The sequence below is a fragment of the Dermacentor andersoni genome, chromosome 11 (assembly GCF_023375885.2).
Source record: "Dermacentor andersoni chromosome 11, qqDerAnde1_hic_scaffold, whole genome shotgun sequence".
NCBI classification, from domain to species: Eukaryota; Metazoa; Arthropoda; class Arachnida; order Ixodida; family Ixodidae; genus Dermacentor; species Dermacentor andersoni.
This window is the reverse complement of record NC_092824.1, coordinates 109,436,581-109,462,067: the sequence shown is the minus strand read 5'-3', so window position 1 is coordinate 109,462,067 and position 25,487 is coordinate 109,436,581. Positions and strand designations below refer to the sequence as shown.

The window sequence follows — 25,487 nt, the reverse complement described above, 5'->3', positions numbered from 1 at the left end:
CGAGTCAATCGCAACCTTTTCGAAGAGCGAGACGTGCGACTGCAGTTCGTTCATCTCCTCGCTCATCTTGGCCTGAAGCGTCCTCCTCTTCGCCTCGACTTCCTCCTCCACCTGCGCCATAGAATGAGTGACATCATCAATGATCCCTTCGTGAAATGCCGCGCTGAAGCAAATATAAGCATCACATAGCTCTTCTTTTTTATTGTGCACCTTGAAACTGGAAAAGATGCTCATAATGGTGTGCTATGCGGAATTATGTCCTCACGCACGTCACTAAAAATGGTTTCAATGCATCCTCGGAAAAGTTCAACGGAGTTCACCGTCGTGGCAATTTAGGCCTGTTGGTATGTCATAGTAAATGTTTTGAATAGTACAAGAACGCGAGAAGAATACGGGAAAGACAGAGCGCTAACTTCCAATGGAGTTCAGAGGAATTTCGCACGAATTCTAAATTAGTTCCGCAATAATATCCGGCAGAACACAGAATATTTTTACTGGACACGGAACATTTCGCTTGATATACCGTAAACTATATTTTTTTGTCCGTAAAAGCCAGAAAATAACGGACATGTCTCAGAGAGACGTTAAATTTACGTTATCGTGCGCTAGCCGAGAATGCTTTAGGATAACCGTTTGATCACAAATAGTCACAAGTGTTACATAAGGGTTCCTGAGCACTGGGAATAAGGAGTAAACGCAGTGGCGTTGCTATGTGGCCTGTTTATTAGCTGTCACCAAACATTCTTTGGTGTCACATGTGTTCTCGGAAAACTGAACGTTTAAACATGTCAGCACTGCAATCGTAGAGATCAAATGTAAAAGATGCAGTGAAGTATGCATACCGTAGTGATGCAATCCCTACGGAAGTAGAAAGGGTTTATCCACAGCTAGCTTCAATATTTAAGAGAGTCTTCATCAAGGCAGAGTCGCATGCGCCAATTTAAAGGTTAGCCTGAGTATCAGCGCAGGCTTGGCCTCCCGTAGTTAATGTAATATACCATACAGGCTCCGTATTACAACATGCCATAACAGTACATCGACAAAAACATACAAGGCCATCGTTGTGCAAACGAATTCGCTGGGGCAGTTGTAGCAAGCGGCAGGTGCGGCAGTTTGTCACGGATAAAGACACGAATATATCAGTGTCGTGCAGTTTGCGCTAGTCGTGAGAATGAATGTACTTGTCCTTCCTCACTGTAGCACGCATGCCCTGCTGAACATGCTATGGCAAGAACAGATACGTATAACGTGTGACAAAGAAAATTTAAATAATGATGATGCGCTGATGCGCTGTAACAAGCAGCGTACGAGCCGACGTGGAGCACTGCGGCGGGACTACTCCCGACATTTCTTTTTTCTATTTCTGACATTTCTTCGTTGTACAGTCGAGCTTGTTGCAGTGGTCTTCGTTGTAGAGGGGTTCACTGCATACGAAAGGTACGCATACCTATGTGCTTACTGTTCCTACCTTTCATACGTACGAAAAAAATAAGAATTCGGCTAGAAAATAATGAAGTCCTTCATCATGCAGGTCATTTATCCTCAGAGGCCACCGCTGTAAAGGCGTTCAACTGTATGTGGATATACGTTGAGTTTCACTGCCACCTTTGATTTGGAGCTGTCATTTAGCTGACAGAAACAAATATTTCCGTAAAAGTTAAAAAAAAGTGCTTCGGTAGAGCACTGTCCTCTTCTGCAGCTGGCCGTAGTTAATCATCTCAGAGAACCTGCGGTGCGATGAACTGACTTGTGTGTGTGAGTGTGTGTGTGTGGGGGGGGGGGGGGGGGGGAGGCCTGGTTCAGTGTCCAGTTGACGAAACAATAATCACACACGCAAAAGCTCAGTAGGGTAAAAAATGCCGCGTAGGGAGATATCCTTTAAGTGTCAGGCTGTGTTAGACATCTGTAATTGTTGACATGGCTGCACCCACCACTACTTCTCCAGCAGGGACTTCCAGCGGGTTCGGCAGAGAGGACGCTGTTTCCGTCCAGCGCTCGGCTACTACACGGCACGTGACTAGACATGCTTCCCCTGATTAAGCGAAGAGAGACGCGGTGCCAGAAATGGTGACAAAACCCACTGCGACGTGTTGTCCAGCTTCGCCTGAGCGCACAGCAAGAAAAGCGCAAACCTGCGGTTTCGCGGCACGTCGCGTTACAGAAGGTGGGGTAAACGCTTACCAGGTATTTGCTGTCTTTTCTGTCTTTTCCACTGGGAATGTACTTGTTTAGTTTTCGCTAGAATAGTGCACGAATATTTGAACCTTCAAAATCGAATCGAGTGTTCTTTGCCCTTGGAGTTGCATCTGATTCGACAGTTTGATATTACGAATTTGCGAATATTCATCTGCGGTCCCGTAGTGCGGGACAAATATGGTCGTGATAGCGTTTCGTATGACAAGTGGCCAGGCGTACGAACGTTGAGGGATTGCATGACCACCGTGACCTTGATTCTTTTGTACTTGCACTAAGCCACCGAGAAACTCAACATTCCAGCAGCCGGACGTTCCCAGCATCCGGCTGCTTTCGTTTGAATGGCCGACACACCTGGCAACGCGCGCGCGTATACGAACGTACACACAGGCTGAGAAAGCGAACAAAGAGTCACAAATGAGCTCACTGCGTCCCAGATCTTGCTTTTTCTCAGCGGCTTCATCGACATTCTGACGTGTGCGCGGTCTTAGGCGCGCATTGCCGGTAATTGTACAATGCCATAAGACATGCTCAACGGCGAAACGTTGCCAGCTTACCTTGGCTTTGGCTTGCAGTTCCACAAGCTTGACTTGGTTGTCCATTTCTTCCTCCATGCGTCGTAAGTGTTCTTCGTGCTCCTTCTTCTCCCTGGTCAAAGCGAAAGAACGAAAACCATTTTCCTGAAGCCACTTTCAATCCACTTTGAATCAACACTGACTTGTATTTGTGCTCCACGTACACTAGTGTGTAGGAAGCGGCATTGCTGGCTACAGTAGACGGGCATACGCTATCCAGTTCACGCACAAGACGTGGTGCACTCACCCAGTAGATTCCGTGTTCAGACTCACTGCGCTGTTTCGTGGCGTTTCGTCACAGGTACGTGGTGCATCGAATCGACGCATGATATTATCTCTGTACACAACTCATGCATTGTGCTATGGACATAATAGAATGCACAAGAGATCCAAAGTGCCAACGAATTCGGCAGATTCGATACACCCAGCTCCTTGTCATAAATGCGAGAAGAAGAAAAATAAAGCAAACTGTTCCCCCTTTTACTCCTGAATGTTTTCTAGAAATGTCAAGGTTTAACATGGAGCTCAGTCATTGATGGACATATTGTTCCATACATGGCAACTTTCGCCGCTCCTTGATAATGCATGCATGTTATTTTACTGCAGATATAACGCAATGTTTGTGTCGAGAATGAGACTTATAGCTGATGTAGGTGTGGCGCTATAGTCCTGTTTATTGCTTCCTGCCAGACTCCCAGTAGTTTGTTGTAACTAAACAATAAACTAGACCACCTTATACACACTTGTTGGAAACGTTTTTCAGGACAGAATTTACCTTGATGAGAAAAGATTAGAAAAACTGATTGATTGATTGATTGATTGATTGATTGCTTGATTGATTGATTGATTGATTGATTGATTGATTGATTGATTGATTGATTGATTGATTGATTGATTGATTGATTGATTGATTGATTGATTGATTGATTGATTGATTGATTGATTGATTTGTAAATAGAATAGGAGGCCATGCTCACTTGAGCCATGTGTTTTCCAACTGATTGTTCTCCTCCTGAAGCCGCTTCATGTTGTCCAGCAGATCGGCGATGACGTCCTCGAAACGCTCCACGACCTGCGGCTTCTCGCTACGCTGAAGTTCCTTGTACAAGTCGTTGAGCGTCTCCTCGCTGATTGGGTCGACACACGAGTAAGTCATGCGTAAACAGAATGCAGGAGAAATAAACTTCAATAACATGGGAACTTGGGCCGGTAGGTGTAGCGTAGTTCAGATTCCGTAGGAGCAACGCTTCGACGAAGCACGCACATTGTGCTATGTATGTCTTTTTTATTGCGACAGCAATTATATGGACACTCCAAACAAACTTTCACCGTCGGCGTCGGTGTCGCCGTGGGGCTCCGCATATATTTCTAGTGTTCCGCCTAAGCATTACTCCTACAAAGTCTAATGAATACAGGAAACAATGGAGAGACGTACACATATACTTATTAGCATAATGAGACCGAATTAAAACTTTCTTTTCTTTTTCCTAGTCGTGTACTGTGAATACAAAGTTACGAACACGCCTAGCAATATCTTTATTTCAAAGCAAAACAACTTGACCAAGTTGGTTGGTTTACACCTCAGTCAAGAGCAACAAGGTACCCGGTGATTTCGCAGGCGATGTGGACACGTTTGGTGTAGCTCGTGTGAGCTTAAGCAATGAAGACATTTTGGTGTGCTTTGCCCACTGTTCCTTAAGATCTAGTGCACGCGTGTTCCCATCCCGCGTGTGTTCGGCATTCATACATACGTCGTATGAATTCACACACCCACCCATTGACGTCATACCTCTGTCGAACGCACCGAGTGCGTCAGAGAGTAATACGGCGTTCCAAGAACCGTGTCATAAGTTAAGTTGATTTGTCACAAGTTCATGACGAGCGATAAGTGATTCACGAATTATGATGAGTGATCGCGTGCTAAACGTTTTAAGGCACCACCACAAAAGAACGCAATCCGAGAGGCAGTCAAAGAAAACGCACCTATATAAGAAATCTCGTCGGTAGGTTGTCGGCGAATGTTTCCTGAAAAGACCATTTCGGGTAAATGATAGATACGCTCAAACATTCAGAAAGACCTACTATGACGCCCAGTGGAAATGACGCACACAAAGAAACAGACGCTACTTAAAAATCACGCGTATCACTCGCTGCTTCCCGTCAGCAGCGTAAAGCGGGACAGATTAAACGCACGACCGGCACAACACGTTTACTCACACTTCCCGAGTCGTCCACATGTGCAACCTCATGCACGTCATGCTCTCCGGTAGCGATGACCAAGTGCGAAAGGTGTACTTGTTGCAGCGCCCTACGAAATATACACCCTATTTGGCTGCAACCAGCCTCTTCAGGCGTGACCGCGTTGTTTTGTTCTTCATGTCATGTTGACCACACACATGCACGAATTATTAAGCAGTCGCGCAACGCTATGTACAGCTAGTCATACATGGCCTCCAGCAGTATTAGAGACTAAGGTAATGTAAGTTAACAGTTGAGGTTTCTTTCGCTCCGCTCCGCTAAGCGATTGCGGCCGGGTCGGTGGTGCCACCTTGTGGTGCAGACCAAACAAACACACAGCTAGTATTGCAGTAACAAAACGCATTCTACATCGATGCTTGTGCAAATCTTCGGCACTGGCGTAATCGTGAACGCGCTGCGTTTTCAAATGTTATTTTCAACAAGAACACTCGTGGAGCACGAAAACGTTAGACGAAGTGTCACAACATGTCGCCACAATGAGAGTGGAAACCAGTTATTGCGCAAACGCCATTGCGTATACCGGAATACCGGAGACGCTAAAATAATCTATTAACCACTACCGTGGGTCTGCTGATATGTTCCGGAGACTTTGCACCTTTGACACAGCCTCATACGAAGCGACGCCAGGGCAATACCTAGGCTATTGCAGAGCCTCGTGGCTTCGTGTAGTAATACACAAGCGCTTAGCATAGGAGCAAAAAGAAGATAATGAAAACGACGTTTTTTATGTCAATCGCTACAAAAATATTAACAACAAAAATGCAATGCTTGGCACGGATTACCTCTTGCGAATAAGTTTACTGAGACGTGCTGCATGCCCTCCGTACCCGTAGAACGATCAGCTATATAAAACCAATTCGCCCTCCACCCAACCGTTCGGTTGGAGCGGGGCGTACAGGCAGCAGAAACTGTTCTGCTACAACTGCCTAATATAGTTCGCTTGGACAGGTTCGTACGCAATGGTTGTCAAATGAGCATTAGCGGCTAACACTTTTCTATCATACAGCGGTGAGCTCAGACACAAACACATAAGGTAATTAAGAGCGCGACGTTACTGCCAACTTGTCGAATAAACCTTCTTGGCGGTGGCCTTGGAACATATATTGCTAATCGTGATGTGTGTGTGTGTGTGTGTGTGTGTGTGTGTGTGTGTGTGTGTGTGTGTGTGTGTGTGTGTGTGTGTGTGTGTGTGTGTGTGTGTGTGTGTGTGTGTGTGTGTGTGTGTGTGTGTGTGTGTGTGTGTGTGTGTGTGTGTGTGTGTGTGTGTGTGTGTGTGTGTGTGTGTGCGTGTGTTTGTGCGTGTGTGTGTGTGTGTGTGTGTGCGTGCGTGTGCGTGCGCGTGCGTGCGCGTGCGTGTGCGTGCGTGTGTGTGTGTGTGATTAGTCATGAGCTCGTACCTCATGACTAATCCTACTGCAATATGTTAATCCTATCGTTTCTTCGCCAAGAAAATCAATGGGGAACTCACAAGCTTTCCACCCTTTTCTTGAATAGCGGAGACTTCTTGAATTCCGCACGCCGTTCCAAGATGTTTCTCACAAATGACGCGTGCTGCACCACATCCTGGCAGACTTGCGACTCAAATGCGCGCATTCGCTCAGCCGTTCCCCCCGTTAACGTACGCACAGCGTCGCAAGTTTCTCGGAAGACTACACTGTCGAAAGGATCTGGCACATATCCTTTCTCTTCTTCCCGCTCTTGTTTTTCTTTTCATACGTCATTGATACGCAAAAGCCACCGTGCTGAAGAAAAGGACGTCAATCGTTCACTAGTCGTGCACGAAAAACAAGCCGCGAGCACCTTTTTCTTTCTGAGTGAACGGTAATGGACTTCGCTTTAGTGAGGTGACAGCCTTGTTGGTGTTATTTTCACTATCCTTTACGGAACTGAGCTACTCCTAATGCCATTAGCTTCTCACTTGAAAACAAGAGCGGAATTTCTTCAATAAAGAGGTGACGTTTTCGTGTCCCCGCTGTCGCGACATTCGACAGGTGTCACCCTACGAGCAAGTCACTGTCGTACACACTCTTTAATTGTCCTTTGCTTTGTCAGTTTGTACAAAAAGACAGATTCAATACAGGCTGAAATTAAAAATAAAGAAACGCTCTCTCAATGTTAGCGAGAACGACAAAAAAAATAAGTAAACCGCCGGGATACGGTATCAAAAAGCACTTAACATTCATGAAGAATTCTTTTATTTTTATCTCTGTTACACAGCGTCTGTGCGTCGAACTGCGCGTGCTGTCAAAAATGGCGCCTCTGCCGCTGAAGTGTCTTTCACTTGCTTATTGATTTAAATGACCATGTGCCGAAATATTTTCGAATTGACTATTCATTGCGCTCTATTCTTTGCATTGCCTACTTCAACCATCAATATTCAGCGCTTGACCATACCAAAATTCACTGCTATGGGTCAGGTAATTGCCACTACAGAGGCGATAGCTAAGACCATACCGTCGCTGCGTACAAAGGCCGGCCGCGGCGGAGCATGTATTCTATTTAAGCAGCTTCCGAGAAGAAGAATCACCGTCCAAGCATTCCGTACAGATGGTTAACCTGCAAAGCTGAAACTTGCGAACCCGGTGTTGATCAATGGGTTAATCCTGACGGTTGATTAAACGACAGCTTGGTGGGCTGCCGGAACCTCAGTAGGGAGTTGATGCTTGCACTCGGCTGCATGAGCCTGTTCTTGTGCCCAGGCTGCAGAATCGGCATGGCGTAGACGACGAGCTCTTTCCCTGTTCTGCTCGCGGCGTTGCTGATCGCAAGCTGTTTGCTCCTCGGGAGTACGTATGGCGCGCGGCCTACCATTTCGGAGCCGGAGAGAAACTGCTGCGTGCGCGCTCGGCTGCGACGGAGAGCAACGACGGCACTACTGGAGCAGCAAATCGCGCGCCTCTCTTTCTCTTCTCGCGCATGCGCATGGGGTTGGGCCGGAGGAGTATCCGGTAACAGGCGACAAACGGAACGACGGACGGACAAATCGGCTAGCTATATACAGCTTCGCTGTAAGAAAATTTACCGCCTATTAAAATACTCCTAACGCGAAATTTGAGCACAGCTCTATACGTGTTTTCATTTCGCGTGTCAACATTTAGTACAATGATTATCTAGGTACACGGTTTATGCTAAGAAGAGAACGCGATGAGTAACGTGGCTGGCGCGGACAATCTGTCTCGTGCGGCACATTGCGAACAGAGCGAACTGTGGCACGACTGCCTCGCTAATCGGGAGATCGCAAGAGGCAGCGTATGGGTGACGCACAGCAGCCACCGCAGACAGACCTCTGCTCATGTAACGCTTTGTTTCCATATATGGTATCGGTGGACGCGCTTGCCGCGTACCTTATTGATGGTGTCATCACCGAACAGACGACGGCGTGCTACTCTGGCGCCATCTCGTAACGGTCGTCGCCACAGAGCGCGTTCTGCGCGGCACTACGCTCTTCTTCTCACGCTTTCGCCATACCCTCCTCCTCTGCTTTCCTCCTCGCGCTCTATTCCCTGTCGCCGTCTTTCATGACCCGCTGCGCTCCGCGTTCGCTCGGTTACGGCGAGAGACGCCGCCGAGGACGAGGGACGTCGCCGCTCAACGCAGGAACGGGGGCCTAAGAGCTGCGCTCTAAAAACATTGCGACAGCAATTATACACACGCGTGTTTCCGACGTTGTCGCCACCGTGCTGTCACGAATAAAGTCCACATGGGTCCAAATCATAAAGTCCAAACGAGGAAAATGAGCGTCACGCGCTCCGTACGTTGGTGGTCGCGCGATGTGCTGCGGATGTGAGGGCAAACATGCGAGGGTGAACCGAGAAGTATATGGTGTAGAGTGCCTGAATGGTTTCTCCTTCGCCGCCGCTGCGGTTGTTTCTCCCTCGCCACAACTCCCGGAGCGGCAGCGAAGGAGAAACGATTCAGGCACCTTAATATGGTGACTCGACGCGCACCGTTTCCCGCGCGCCTAGTCACGTGGTCGAGCCCGCGCCGCCCACAACCGGCTAGAGAAGGAGGACAAGGGTGCTTGCTTGCGATAGTTGGTAATTTGTGGTAAAAACGACGTACAGCGCGAATGACAAAGACTGAGAGGACTGAGAGAGCACAGTGTTTGTCGCCTCTCTCAGTCCTTGTCCTTCGCGCTGTACGTCGTTTTTACCATAGAGAACGAGGGCGCGCGTCTCTCCTCCTCTAGCCCCGGCCGTACACTTGCCCCCGCTAGTGCACTATAACCTCACGGCCGAGCGCATACGCGGCCCGCGCACCGTATGTTGGAACTCATCTGCTGCGGGTGACAGGGAGGAAGACGCGCTTGCAAGGGCGTAACGAGGTGGCTGGTGGCCGTGTTCCCGCGCGCCTGGTGTTGGAGAACGCGTAATCCGAGTCTTGGAGACGCGGCACAGTTGAAATGGCGAAGAGAGTGGCAGCACAAAACGCTCACTTTGAGACAAGCACGCGCGCTCCGCGATGCCGGCGCTCTTCATCACCCCAGCTTTGTGACAGCGAGTGAGATTCATTCGTATTTGTACCCCCATGACAGCGTGCATGGTTAATTCGTGAGGGAATGTTTACTGCAATTCATATGGACTACAGAAACGACGAACCTTACTTCGTGCAGTTGTCTAATACTTTGCCACCGCTATCAACACTTATTATTTGAGGTGGTAAGTAGTGCTAAACTGTTTTGATGGCTTATCATAATAATATTAACAGCAATAATAATACATTCTGTAATTGTGTGTTTGTGCTTGTACAGAAGTGAGTGCGTGAGTGTGCTTATGAGTACGTGCATGTGTAAGCGCGTATGTTTGGGACGTCAGCTTGGACGATGTGATTGTGACCCTCTGCGTGAGTGCGATTGCGCATGCGTGTGTGTGCGCGCATGCGTGTGTGTGCGCGCATGCGTTTACGGGCATGGTTGTACGTGTAGTTTAAGTAAACATATTAAAATATTTGTTGTTCGGTCAGGTGGGCGTTCTTCTATGATTAATGTTTAATAACAGCGGAGGCACAGTAGTGCAGGGCTTCCGCAGGCTTCGGATGTTGCACAATCTTCCCTCCAAGCCTACTCCACACTACGACGCCACAGAGATAAGTGCCTTACCGTCGCCTGCGACAGCCGACGTGTCGAACCCACAATTTCTGGCAAGTACGCAGCATTCGCCTTGTAGTCGTCCTATGTGTTTAGAGGCAGTAACAGATGACTAAGCAGCAGATGAATGCACTCACAAAGTCAATTGAACTGAAAGAAATTAGATGTATGTTTTTTTTTCGTTTGTTTGTTCACGCAGCTGTTCGCTGGCGGTGTCATAGCGATTTTGTTTACAAACATGAATGACGTAAACCAAGCGAGGTGGCGACGCATAGTGCAGCCAAAACGTGAGTGGGCAAATGCACTGACAGTTCGATTCTTCTTAGCTTTTTGGTTTGAACATATCTTCGCCATGTAACTTTTCAAGACATCTTCTCCTAACCCCTGCTTCCCCATTGCCAAGCATTAATTATGTCTTTAAAGCAAATTCTCGCCGCCAGCGGAGTTATTCTACAGTTTGTCTTTTGTCTACGCAAAAGCTGCCAGCTGAGTTTCCGCAGATTTGTAACGTAACGTTCTGCATCACGTTCAAAAGTGACATCAACTAAGCTCTCGCGATGCCAGCACACTGTCTCAGTACACACTTCACGACCTTTTGTCGCATAATAAGGTAGACCGAACAAGATGTTGAACCGTGCTCGTAAGAATAACTGTCCTCACACCATGAATCATCGTGATTTCAACGATCGTGTGACTTCGGTTACGTTACTCCTGTTTGTCGAAACTGCATAAATGCAGTCGCTAGGACATAACGGCACACGCAGCGGCGCGAGCGCTAACCAACCGCGCCCCGGCGACAGATCGTCCGACGTGGTTCGGAAGCAAGGACCGCACTAAGGGTTACAATGAAATCACGAAGGCCTACCGCCTGGCTCGCAGGACTCTCCCACCCACGCACCCGAGGCTGAGTCGAGCGGAGGCGGTACTACTGAGACAGCTCCAGACCGGATCGCTACCGAGCCCGAGACTGATGCATCGCATATACCCCGAGACATATCCGACCGATAAGTGCAGAGTCTGCTGGAGGGAGACAGCAGATTACACGCACATCTTGTGGGACTGCGTTAAAAATCCGGAAGAAGCAAATTCAAGAACGATCCCACCGCGGCTCGAGGTAGCCGCGAAGAACTATGACCGGGACGAACGGCCCTGGGCCGTCCAGCAGGTCCTCGGGGCGCTCGAAAGGCAGGGACCCAGGGAGCCGGCAACGGCGAGCGGAGACCCGCGCCGAGTAACGGCGACTTCGTAGATGACGTAGCCCCTCGTCGGGGCGCACGAGCGCCCAACTGCAGGCACAAATAAAGTTGGCTCCAATCCAATCCAATCCAAATCTGGTGACGTCTTGACATTTCTTTTTCGTTGGTTTAAGTCATTCAATGTAGACTAATTTGGCCAGTCATCCACCATTCTGTTCCTGTCGTTTTCAGTTTTCCATACACTCCTGACACGCGCGCCTTCTCGGCGAGAAAAAAACTGCCGGCTCCGTTAACCTCCTTCTGAATGTAGTTACGTTGAAGTCAGAAAGTTACAAATACGTACAAGATGCCTGAGAAAAGCTGGCCTACATTTCGATAGGCCTATCTTTGTCAAAGATAGGCCCACCTATCGAAACGTAGGCCAGCCGTTCTCAGGCACCTTCTCCCTGTTCGTAACTCTAATAACACAGTGTCCTACTACATGTGTCGGCCCCCTTCTTGATTTCAAATTCCAGTCAGGAAGTTGTCATGGAACATAATCCCGACAGGTTCCTGTTGATAAACACGTTGTTATCCGGAACGCCTCGGTGTGTACAGATGCAGTACCGTGGAGAAGGTAGGCTGTTCGGCATTTCAACGAAATGGGAAGTCAAGCCGGAGATCAATGACTCTCCTCGTCTCTCACAGAAAACTAGCAAGCCCTCGTGAGTCATAAATAGCAATGACCTCCAGAAGAAAGCAAACAATATCCTGCTCTGCGGTGCCATTCCTTAGCTACTTAAAGGAAAGAAAGAAAGAAGGAAAGAATGAAAGAAAGAAAGAAGGAAGGAAGGAAAGAAGGAAAGAACGAAAGAAAGAAAGAAAGACAACCAGCCACATTTCTGACGATGATGCAGCGCTTTCGTTGCGAACCAGAAATAGTTCGCAACGCTCGTTTAATTTCTTATGCGGAGGCACTGACACAGTTACACATATGAACAGGGTGTCTATAGATCAAACCACTGCACGGCTGGATTTCACGGGCAAGTTCGTTTGCAGGGAAAGTGTAGGGGTTATATTTGAGCAAAGGCTGAGAGGTCATTTCAATGCAATACACCAGCAGTTCTTAAATTCAGAAGTTCGTAAGAACGAACGGAATCAACCGTATGACGACGGCGCCTTACCATCTGCAGTCTAATGGCCTGGCGGAACACGTGGTCCGCACGATCAAGGGATGCCTTCAAAAAGCTCGAGGACAGCCTCGTTAACCGCCTCAGCCGGTTTTTATTCCGCTACCGAAGGACACCTGTCAAGGCTGGGAAGTCTCCATCCGAACTGGCGCTGGGTTACCAGCTACGGACCAGGCTGTACTGTTGCCCCTAGGGTGCAGGCGGTGAACCGCACTTCGAGGCGCGCTCGTCCGGCCATGCCGTTCTTTGCAGGACAGCCGGTGTGGCTCTGAAGTTTCCACCGCCGGCCGAGATGGTTGCCTGGAGTTGTCACAAGCACCCAAGGGACTCGGATGGCGACTGTGTCCTCGCCGAACGGCGAGCCACATCGTCATGACCGACTGTGACCGTACACCCCCGAGCACGCTGACACGAAGCAGCCAGCTTGCGCCACAGCACACGCCACCACTGCCCAAACCTCTCCCAAGCCAGCCGGCATGGTGAAACCGGCTCCGACGGGATCGCCCCCCCCCCCCTTCCCTCCCCCCTCTGAGCCACAGCCGCTTCGCCGGTCCACCAGGCAACGACGGCCACCTCAAAGGCTCAATTGGTAAAAGGGGGCAGATATGCTGCGTCACGCAAGCGTGTCATCAAGCGACAGCAGGAAGCATGCCTTGGGACGCCACCTCGAGCGACAACATACTGCCCATCACCGTGACATCACCGCAGTAGCACATAAAAACGATGCACGCAAAATCCGCTTTTTCCGCTTGCGTTACCGAAACGTTCACTCGAAGCACACCACATTTAAATTCGCGTTTTGAAGAAAACACAAGCATAACAAAACGCTCACAAACTCGTTTCTCAAGAACAACTTTGCCAGAATCTACTAGCAAAATAATACAAAAGAAAAGACCTCCAATTTCCCAAGGTGGTTGAACAATTATTGCTCCAAGGTGCCTCTCCTGACCAGGCTTTGTATGCATTTCTATTGCTTAAGCGATCTCGCTCACGACGTTCAAACTTTGTCACTGTACGACACATGCTCTCGCACTTTGCCCCCTTATTTGTGCTATTGGTACGGTGTGCCTCGGATACAATGTGTGTGAGTTTCCTTCGCACATGTCCGGGGTCGTGCGCAAACGAAGACCACATAACACCGTTCCGGGGATGCTGGCCGTATTCCGTCGAAATGGGATGCGGGAACGTCCGTGAATTTACATTTTAGCGCTCGTCAAATCACTGGTACGCTAAGAATAACCCACAACCCTCCGTTACGACTGCCTTCAAGGCACAGGTCTTCCTTTTGAGACACGGAGCTTCATTAACCAATTGCTTGAGTTCACGAGACAGAGCGGAGCTGTTGCTCTTAATATTTAGAAGTTCGAAGTTCGAACTTTCACTGTTGTGCACGGAGCAGCGACGGTTCAGACAATGGCACACAGTGCTTTCAGGCTTTACGGAAATGACGAACAAAATCTACCCATGCTGGCTTACTAGGCGATATTTTCACGGTCTGAAACGAGAGTCGGAAATCGTCAACGCAGCTCACTCCTTTTAAGCTGACAGCGCAGAATCCGCACACATCGAACGCATGTCCAATGCGACGTAATATTATGTCAATTAGCGGCATGTGTCGCAATCCGTGAGTGACGCCCAACGTCTAATGAGTGTCACGTGAGCAATCACGGTTGACGAAAATTGACAGCCACGTAAGTCTCCTTACGTCATTTGACGGCATTCAAATCCACCTTTATCCACTTTAATCCATTTTAATTCATATTCATTCGCTTTACTTCACGTCAATTGACTTTGCTCCACCTTAAGTAACCTTACGCTAACTTGTGCTAATATTAATTCACTTAATTTCACTGTAATTCACCTTATTTATTTTTAATTCACTTTATTTCACATTAATTTCCCATAATTGCTGCTACAATTAACGTTTCATACCATTTACTATCTTCTGTATTACTATTCGAAATGCGACTACACCCGTGTACTACGATTTAGGTGCACCTTAAAGAACTCCAGGGGGTCTAAATTTCCGAAGTTCCCCCACTACGGAGTTCCAGATAATCAGATCGTGGTTTTAGCACGTAAGATCTCAGAATTGTTTTTATTTATTTTTCTACTAATGAGATCATACAAGACGCTGATGACGTCACCTCCTCCTCATTGGATGCCAGCCAGATGACTCACACGTGACATGTGCAATGACGCACGCATTATGCTACACCTTCAGTCAACCGAAACCATGGGGGCCGCCGTGGCGGTGAGGAAGCGTTTGGCTCTCACCAGGACCGAAATTTACGAAACTTCGTTTCAAAAGCATTAATTTAGTTTGCTTACAGGAACCTCCCTGAGAAATGCGATGCCGATCCGAGTTACAGCGAAGCTGTATATGACTAGCCGATTCACCCGTCCGTCTGTCACCTGTACGCCGAAAACTTCGGGTGCAACCCCATGCGCATGCGCGAAAAGAAAGAGAGAAAGAGGGCGCGCGATCGCCTGTGCCAGTAGTGACGTCGTTGCTCTCCGTCGCAGCCGAGCGCGCGCGCAGAAGTTTCTCTCCAGCGCCAAAATGGGTAGGCCACGCGTCATACGTACTCCTGAGGAGCAGGCAGCTTTCGATCAGCAACCTTGCGAGCAGAACCGGGAACGAGCTCGTCTACGCCGTGCCGACGCGACCGTACGGGCACAAGAACAGGTTTGTGCAGCCGAGCGTAAGCAGCAACTGCGTAGCGAGGATCCGGCAACCATTCAAGCCGTCGTTTAATGAACGATCGGGATTAACTCAGTGATACACAACGGGGCCGCACGTTTCAGCTTCTGTCGCTAACCATAAGTACGGAGCGCTTGGGCGGTGATTTTTTACGTGTTTTTACTCTTTGCGCCGCAGGCCATATTTGTTACCATCGCTGATCACGCCGGATTTTCTGGCTCACGGGACATATACTCCTTTCGCATTAGTAAACTGCTACGGGCGCGATTGAAGGCAGTATATATATATATATATATATATATATATATATATATATATATATATATATATTATTCTTGAACCTCATCATTTTGACACCGGAAACTGTCACATGATCGAGAAGTGTGTTCAAAATGACAAGAACGTGTCTACGGCGTATTTGTTGTTACTGACAAGAAGTATTGTTATTGCTTTCATTATGGAAACACTTAAACATCGCACGAAAGGGGACAGATGCCGGCTGCATCAATTGTCTACTCAAATGGAAACCACACCTACCGGCGCGGAAAGGAGAAAAAGAAAGCCGGGAAAGAGAGAGAAGGAATGCACAGAACAATGCATGACGTCGTATACAGACTAAGTGGGCCGGTGCTCTGCAGACGAGAGTCGAGCGTCCCAGCTTTAAAAAAAAGTATGCTAAAATAAATTTATGGGCCTTGCGTCGACTTCTAGCTCGACCTTTTGGCAACAAGAAGTTAGCGATAGAAGATCGTGAAAGGCCAAGCGCCTGAACAATGCTAAACAGGTGCGCTCACGGTGTGGTTTTCGACGTGGTGTAATTGAAGTGCAACACCAAACAAAAAGCAAACAAAAATGTGCTAATTAAAGACACCGTGCCGTCGTCAAAATCTGTCATGTACACCAACTTTAATCATTAGTCATCAATAAAATTGGTGCACATGATAGACTTTACCGTAATTCTAGTCAAGAACAAAGCAGTCCCTTTTGGCCGATAACAGTTCGGACTTAAATGCTCTTCATAGAAGGCGATCGTGAAGGCAACATATGTGCACTTATAGCAGCATTGGCTTCGAGCAGAATCACGCTGGATAAGCAGGGCCGAGATGCAAATGCAGTGACTCGATTCCGACTCTCTCCCTTATCGTGCTTTATCGGTGCTCCCAACGGCGCTCCGCCTACGTCTTCGAGAGGATCAGCCGGTCGGTAGCGGCGGATGATCAAAAAAGGAATCGATCACAGCGAAAGGAGCCGCAATTTATACCGACCCAACTTGTGAATACTGCCTTCCTTAGCAAACACAGCGAGAGAAGAGACGACAAAACGCGTTCGAATGCACGACAATCGCTGCGCTTTCGGCTACAGGCTCTCCAAGTCCTCGCGAATGCTAGCGAAGGCGCCATTTTGTTTTCTGTTCGCACGCCCCGCCCGGTGCGCTAGGCTCGCTCTGTCGCGCATGCGTCGATTCGTTTTGAACGAACAAATCACAGAGAGAGATAAAAGAAAAGAGTAACTTGAAAGCCTAGGGCACGAGGTTTGCGTAGGAGGGCTCCCCCTCCCCCCCCCCCCCCTCACACACACACAGGCTCGAGCGGGTCCGGAGGTTGTTCGGTGAACGGGCACCTCCTCGCTTTCTGCAGGTGCACGTGTTGTGTTGTCGTGACTTGAGCCATCTGTGCGAGCTTACCTTCTGTACGCGCAACGAGGTTTCTGGCGTGCGCCGCTGGCGACGCGAAAAGTGCGATGGAAGTGATCGCGAAAGAGAAAAATTTCGCGCGCGCCGTGCACGTATATTCGACGTAACAGCTCTCACACTGCGGTCTGTCTTGTTTCCTAAGCGCATTCCCCTTTATCCACCGTGTCAACTCAGTTCACACCACCTTTTCGCCGGGTCTGACAAAACATCTTTCGTCACTGCTCATCGGCGTAGAGCAAAACGCACCAAGCTCGGAACCTTCGGTGGAGTCGGAAGTCGACTCATCAACCTTTACAGCGACTGAGGCCAGCGCTTACTCTAAATTGTAGAACTTAGCGTCGCTGAAGTTAAGCGTATAAGCCTCGGTAGAGTTAACGGTAACCAAACTTCCCAGTTTCGATTCAAAGGGTATAGGCAAGTTTCCGAGTTATTCTGCCCTTTTGCGATTCTCCCTTCCCCCAGCGCAGAGTAGCCAGGGTTAAGATCCCTGCCTTCTTTCTCTCTCTCTCTCTCTCTCTCTCTCTCTCTCTGCACTTTTTGTTACGACAGTCATGGCATATGCCACAGCATGGGCAAAAATTGGATGAAGCAAGGTGAAATGCTAGGGTCCCTGTGAACAACTCCGAGGCACCACTTGGCCCTGGTAAACCCAATTTATTTTTCTCCTTTTTTTTTCAAGGTGAAGTCCCCTGTTCATGTGTAAGAGTCTGAGACATTTCACGTTGGTTCATCCGATATTTATTCACAGCATGTTTTCACTTGTCGACCTTGGCCAGGGGCTTTAGATATTCCACCTCAGATCCCACACCAGAGATTCATCAGCGACGTGACACCCCGGACCAAATCATGGTCGGCTTCCTATGGCCGGCGGCCGACTGCCAACAACGGTTACTGAATTTGTTTATTTCAATGGTGTTGGCCATCCAAGCCCTCAATGCGGAAGGGTATTATCATGAAAAAGAAAATGTTGTCACCCATCCCCACGCGGTGCAGAAAATCAGAAGGAAATTCAGCACATGAAATAACAATACGTATGTAGTAATAGAGAAGCTCGGCAGCGTCATTACCAGTTTCGATTATATAGGAAAGGCAGCAGATGAGTTCTGTACTGAAGTGTACAGTACCCAAAGCAGCCACGTAACCTTGATTGGAAGTATAGTGACGAACAGGATACAGAAGTTCCATGTGTAACAAGCGATTGAGTTAGAGGGGCTTTGCCAAACATGCCGGGGCCAAAGCGACAGGAGAAGATGGCATGACAGTTGGTTTGATCAAAAATGGAGGGGATCAAGAAGTTCGGCAAGCTCGAAAAGCTTGCGGTCCTTTATTTGCAATGCGTGTTTACGAGTGTGTCGGTACATCATGCTCGAAATCGGCCAGCGAGATCTTCCATGTTAACTTTGCTTGAAGGGCTGACCTGCATTGATATCTTTCGTTTAATTTTGGTCTTCGTGTACAGCACTTGTTTAGGGACATCTGCGCCCGCGCCTTAACAACAACCTCTCGGAGATGAAACTCTGTTAACCAGATAAACTTATATAACCTAATTTAAACCATTTAAGTTCTGAGGTCTCACGCACCTAAGCTACGATATCATTATGAGGCTCACTGTAATTAGTGACGCCGGATTAATTGTGACCACCTGAGGTTCCTTAACGTGCACATAAATCTCAGTACACGATCATTTGAATTTTGCCCCATCGAAATGTATCCGCCGCGGTCAGGATCTAAGCCGCAACCCGCGGCCTCAGCAGAGCAACGTACGTTATAGCCACTAGGCTACCGCACTGAGTTACAGAGCGTGTCACTGGCAGATCTGGGATGGACCGTACGATATCAGTATCGCTGGAAGTAGTACGCGTAAAGGATCTCTCAGGAATCACCAGCTGTTACGCTATGTCTGGAAAACAGCCAGCCAACGTCGACGTTTGTTTGAAGCAAAGTGACACAGCCAGGCGCGATCAAGCTATCGGATGAAACAATAACAGAGTACGTCGAGCAAAGAGCGCTGAACACATGCTCGAGTCGTCCCACTACCGGCCAAACACATTTTGCAACGAACGCAGTCGTCAGCGTCGGAATGCCAGCAATGTCAGCGACGGGACAGGCGCGACATGGCTCAAAAACCAAAGCAAAATAAAAGCAACAGGCCCGTCGATCTTCCGACTACAGCCTCGCCCTGTTAAAGGTCCCTGACCGGAGAACGAAAATAAAACATAGCGTACGTCAAGTTTGCTCCGAGCTCCGCCCTGGGCAAAGCGCACGAACTCAAGTGAAACGCATGACCGCGATATTATTCGGCGAGCGTTGTTTTTTTGCAGCCATATCAGAGATGCGGGTCATTTCTGGGATACAAAGAATCGGCCACACGACAGCAGAGCCGCCCGTTTGCGAGAATGCGAGCGTATACGAAAGCGCGGGCAATCAATCTGACTGACCACGACATGAAAGATTCTTGCGACGTATTTCTGGCGTCGTGTAGCCCGGCGTCAGCGCGTCTATAGATTAAGCTTATCACCTCGCTGTTAACCTAACAGAAATGCGTACCATGCGGTTACCGACTTGGCCGATGAATTTATTTTGCGCAGGTTTCATTTGAATTACTGTACGGTTTTGAGGCAGTCTAAACTGAACTCGACAACGCCAGGAGATGCTAAAACAAGCAAATACGCCGGAAATTCGCACCATATGATTACCCGACAATCCGGTAATCCGCCCAAACCGCCCCGGTTTGCCGGAATAGCGGACACGCTAAATGTAAATATATTCTTATACGTGTGACACAACGTAGTAGGGGAGGAGGTGCGTTGTTACCATCAGGCAGACCCACAGCCTTGCAAATACTGATGGCGATTGCTCCGCCCTAACGCCACTCGTCCCTTACGGCAGAGTCTGAGCACTCGACGCATCTGGAAACCTAGGTTTGGCAAGGGTGTCAATGAAGCAAGTCACATGACATACTGTCAATGCTAACGAAGAGGACGGAGTTGTTCCGTGAGACCAGCGAACACTTAGGAAGGTAGTGTGCCAGCACATACTCAAATTTCTAGACGATTCCGAAGCTAATGGTGAGCCTTGGGGGCAGGATAGTCGAGAGGGATAGGATAGATGGTGCGCAGCCTATATTGCTTGAGCACACACCGTGTACAAGCTTACTCAACGGCAGTTGCCACCGTCTCGTTACTTATTTTAACTAATCAACTACGTCACATGTCTGGTCAACTAGGCGCGCGATAAAACAATCACAACACCCCCAGGTCCTCGCACCACGAGACACTATATATGCCCTCGGAATCGGACTATCCTATAGCCTCGGCATCCGCACATCAGCGCCATGAAGTTAACGCGTACCGCAGTTTGACCGACATTGGCCTCTGTCTGTCATAAACAGGCTCCGGTGTTTGTTCCACTCGTGAGCCAACCACGTGATTTCCATAACCGCCGGCACGACGAGTCACGCCTGTAGCCTTACTTGGCTTCTAATTAGCATACGCAGTTCTACACAACGTTAGCAATTTATTAGGCTCACTCTGCCGTTTTGTTCCAGATGCTTCAGCGACTGTGGCGCGCGAACCACTCGAGCCCCGACGAAGCTCTTCGTCAGCGTTTGCCCCTCGCGTCTGCTCCGTCACATTTGTTTAACTTCTTCAGCTTTTCGCGCTTTCAGATTTCAATCGCGGTTCGAAACGAACTAGCCCTCTAGCAGGTCATAACAAAGCTTCGAGCCTGACTTTTCTGCAGCATGACATACTAAGTAATTGTGCAGGACTTCTGCGCACAAGATCATTACCTGCCGACCTTTTGACCTCGGTGTATTACGCGCAGCACTACCATCTCCGATGTAAAACCCACACTATCAGAATTTGATGTCGCTATCATCGTGCCACAAGCATAACAATACAATTATCGTCGTGAACGTAATTTACGTTCACAATAATGGCATTCTCGTCATAAACATAAACCCTAAGTGAGCGAGAAAACAAGAACAGCAATAAACAGAAACCAGGATGATTTAAAAGCCAATTGAAACGAAATTTGGAACCATCTAAATACACCTAGTTGAAGATAGTGCAGACATAACATAGCCTCCGTGTAAAACTGGACGTTTAAGATACGATCGCAAACGTCAAGAGAAGCTCGTAAAAGTAATGTTCATTTTTGATGCCAGAAATAAAAAAAAAAGCGCCGCCATTATCGTTAGCCGGAAGTGACGCATGACCTAGAGCGTGCGGCTTCTCGGCATAACCTCTGAGATAAGGCGGCGCCCGCGGCGCGCTGAGAAATCTCGGAGGCAACGTGGCGGGACATACGTCATAGCGACAACCACCAGGCGCACGTGACCGTCAGCTTTGGTGTTGTTCAAAGGCTGCTAACAGGAAAACTACACAATTAATTGCCAGCCCTGCGGCTTTGCTTCATTGATACATAGTACGTGCCCCTCTATCTATAACAAATTTAGCCAAAGCAAACTGTCGCTGGCGTCTCCGGAAGCTCAGTATGTTTCCAAACGCCGGCCGTGTGAGTACGTACGTTCCGACATCTCGTTGGTGACGTCACTCTCTGCCGCTTGTCAGCCAGCGAGAACACAGACGAAAGGAGCACTGACCGAAACTGAAAACACGGCAGGCGTTGACATTGACGCGAGCACATACAGAACGGGTTAATGGCTGGGCATTAACATGGTACGTGCCGAGAATCCGCAGAGAGCGCCTGCTGAGAAAGCGCAGGCTCTCAGTCGGCGCCTCGGGCTCATGGCGTCCTTTCCATGGGGGATGCAAACGCGAACGTTCACATGCAAATGTCGCGTTGCTGAGCACGGAAACAAAATGGCTGATTAGTGCGCGCAGGCTATAGCTGTGTCATACGTATATCCAACAAACACTGACACCGTTGCATGCGAAGGTGCGAAGGTTGCGGGATCGTTCCCCACCAGCGGCAAGTTGTTTTTTCATCCACTTTGACTTCCATTAATGTATCGTCTCTTTATTTCATTCGACGTGAACTCGATGCATATTATCGCTTTAAAACAACGCTTCCATACAGGCAAAAACCGAAACTTCGTAATAGCTAAGAAAACACATTGCCCAATTATTTACATTTTCTTGTTATCGGCGTCTCGGGGGCAGTTCCACGCGCACATGCAACAAACCCATACCCGCTAGCGATACGAATAGTAATTTTGCCGATCACTATAAGTGATTCCAAAGCTTGTTAAGGTTAATGCCCATTTCAATAGCGTCTTGACGCGTATGCCTGGCCCGGCTTCATTTTCTATTACCACCATAATCAATCATCGCTGCTCGGCTATTAATTTATCACTCATTTTCTTTCGTTTGTTAATAATAAGAAGAAGAAGGCGAAGAACAAGAAAAATAGCTTACGTGGCCGGAAATGCGACGCTGTTTGCGCACTTCTCTCTGCGGCTAAGAATGGCTTAGCATGAAGTGAAATAACACGTATTAAAATTTCGCTGCGAGTTGTCAACGGGCTGCTGCTTTTCAATATTTTCCAGCGAAATTAAAAATTAAATTATGGATGGGGTTTTACGTGCCAAAACCACTCTCTGATTATGAGGCACGCCGTAGTGGAGGACTCCGGGAATTTTGACTACCTGGGGATCTTTAACGTGCACCTAAATCTAAGCACATGGGTGTTCTCGCATTTCGCCCCCATCGAAATGCGGCCGCCGTGGCCAATTTTCCAGCGAGGAGAGAGTGTCGAAACATTTGGTCACAATGAACTCTACATCTTATCTTTGCGGAAAGGCCGCAAGTTAACTCTGCAGCATACATATTCTAAGCACCTTTCATAAAACGGCAATCCAAACTCTAATGGTAAGCCTTTACCAGTGCTCCATTTCACGGAAATATTACGTTAATACGTCCGAGAGCTTGCTGTTTACTTATATAGGGGCCAAGTTCTGCGGTAAGTTTAGGGCATAAGTCATTTCCGGTTATAAACGAGAAGAGGGCTGTACCTCCGCAAAGAGTGCTTAACGAGCACGCAAGAAGAAGCAGTGCTGGCGAGAAGATGAAGTCGTTCCACGTTGTTTCCACACCCTGGCAAGAACCTCACCATGACTATAACTATAACTATATGACTATGACTATATATATATATATGACTATATATGACTATATAACTATGACTATAACAATATAACTCGACAACAATAGCGCCAAAATGCAGCGCACAAGATCATGACAGCGGCAGAGAACGCTGACGCGAGTTCGAGCTGGTGGCCTGTTGTTTCGTTCTGAAGCGCCTTTTCTTTCGCCGCATATACACGAACCAACGGATCCAAATTACCACTTCACTAATAAATACGCCTCATCGGTCCGTTGGTCTTATTCGATTGACTGCAAAACCTGTGTATCAAGAGTGCGAACTGCGACATCATTAACTAAAAAAAAATAGATTTCAAAGACAAGCTATTCAAATTGTAAGAGCATGCACTTTTTTTAATCCCAAGTAGAAGTACAGGCAGGCACGTGACGTTAGTTATAAAAAACACGCCGTTGTGAGTCACCGGTGGAAGACCCAGGTGGTATAAAGCCAGGCGCAAAAAATAGCACCCTCACGATCGAGCCTGCCTCGAGCCAGAAGGTTTTTATAATTAGGTTGAGAACGTGGCGCTTCAAACCACAGCTCGCTAATAACAGTCTTTTGCAGTTGGTGGGAATCACGACCATAGCAATCCCGCTACTAACTGAATGCTTCGAGGTCAACTCGGGTTAATTGGTACAAGCACACCGGTGTTCGCATTGCAAATGAACATTACCGTAAAACATACATAGAATTAATAATTTCAAACAGCGCAATCTGCACCCCTGGATTTCCCACACTGCGATGTTTCTGGCGCACCCGTATCAGTGAAGCATTAATGGTGACGCCTTTGTTTCTTTTAAAATTGATTACGCAGCGTCAGTATAAGCACTCGTAACAACTGTCCAATTCAGTCGCTCGCATTTTTATCTGGCATGGTAATGTTCGATTCATCTTGAACAACTGTCGTAACGCCAAACTCTTTGTTATTAAAACCACGTTACACTTTCCAGAGCTTTCAATCAGACCAGGTATATGTCTCATTTACGTATCCTACACGTTATATTTTCCGAAATTCCGAAAGCCTAAGAAAAGGACTTTTCGCCTCCCTCTCACATTTTACTCTGCCCCGACCATTGCTTCAAAGTTGTACTACGAAGCAGCAGGTCAAAAATTTAAGTTGACTCATTCAAGCCCAAAACGACCAGATATTGAATCCAACTCCTATCACATGTGAAGTCGCCATCACCAATCCATTGCTTTAAAGTCCGCTGCTATTACCGATTATTCATTAGCCAAACTTTTCATGATATGTCATAATTTTATTATAACGAGTGGTTGAATATAATTTTTTTAGTATAGTTGAATACCAATACTTCAAAATACCGGCAAGGAATATCGAATCGAATACAAAATATTTGTTTGCCTCTTAAAATCACATAAAAAATAACCAGAAGAAGGAAATTGAAAAAGAATGCGGAATCTTTTCTTCGCTGCATGTAATGACGTGTTGCTATACGTAAGTTCGCTCGGTTGGACACCTTGTAAATTAAGAAACGTGTCACACTTATAGTTTGACCTACAACAAGCATTTTGAGTAGCCAGTACATCACATGCATCGGCCCTCTTTCATAGCAGGCCGGCTCCAGTAATCGTAGCGACCTTATGTTCGGCCACATTCGAATATTAAGAAAAGTCGAATATTAGATTCCTTGAATCGAACAATTCGGCTAAGAAACTGAACTATTCCGGTTCGTGTTCGAACGTTCTAATATTAGCACATCTCGAACTGTTAACCCACTCCACGCATTAGTGCACCAACCATCCTGAGGGTGCACAACTGAAAACGGAACATTGGAACCGAGTCGAACTTGCAATTATATCGCCACGTGAGTGTCAATCGCAGTTCTAATAATTCGCATTCGCCACGCGACCACGTTACCACGTGTAAAATAAAATTACGTGTAATTTTTACGTGCAAAAACCACGACAACGTTATGAGGCACAGTTCAGCAGAGGAACTCCGAATTCATTTCGCCCACCTGGAGTTCCCCAAGGTGCACCCAATGCACGGTACAGGAGCAAGTCTAGCAGTCAGCCACCGTCGGAACGCGGCCGCCTAGGCCGGGATTCGATCCCGCGACCTCGAGCTCCGCAGCGCGACGCGATAGTCGCTGAGCTACTGCACGTAAGGTGCTACCATGTGGTTATGCGGCCACTGTATCGGGCAACGCTGATTCTTGACCGTCGTCGTTCCCTCCGGAATGACGGACCCGCCGTGTTCACTTGCAAGCGCGCTAATGGTTGACTGGCATTGGACACCTGTTGTGTCACCGGTTTCTCCACAAACAATAGATTGCCCAATGAGCAAAGGATGAAAACATGAGATGACATGAAAAAAAAAAAAAAACGAGCCGGCAATCAAGCACATTTCATAAACATGCTTAGACAACATCAGTCAACACAGAAAAACAGCGCACAAATCAAGCTATAACCTAGGAAGAATGCTGCGACATAGCAATAACACACAAGGACACAGGAAGCGTTAATACAGAGGTGCAATGTCA

General features: G+C 47.9%; 1 protein-coding gene across 6 annotated transcripts in view; it reads right to left on the bottom strand.

The window, feature by feature from the left end:
• LOC126539451 (uncharacterized) overlaps positions 1-25,487 on the bottom strand; it is a 104,424-nt gene that overhangs the window by 36,602 nt on the left and 42,335 nt on the right. For 5 of the 6 annotated variants that reach the window (XM_055075395.1, XM_050186289.3, XM_055075398.2 and 2 more), the window contains exons 3-6: positions 4,752-4,793; positions 3,746-3,895; positions 2,751-2,841; positions 16-111 (exon numbers count right to left, since the gene is read on the bottom strand). In XM_055075395.1, the coding sequence (XP_054931370.1) occupies positions 16-111; positions 2,751-2,841; positions 3,746-3,895; positions 4,752-4,793 (379 nt within the window). The remainder of the gene's footprint in view (positions 1-15; positions 112-2,750; positions 2,842-3,745; positions 3,896-4,751; positions 4,794-25,487) is intronic. The other variant, XM_055075397.2, reaches the window with a different exon arrangement.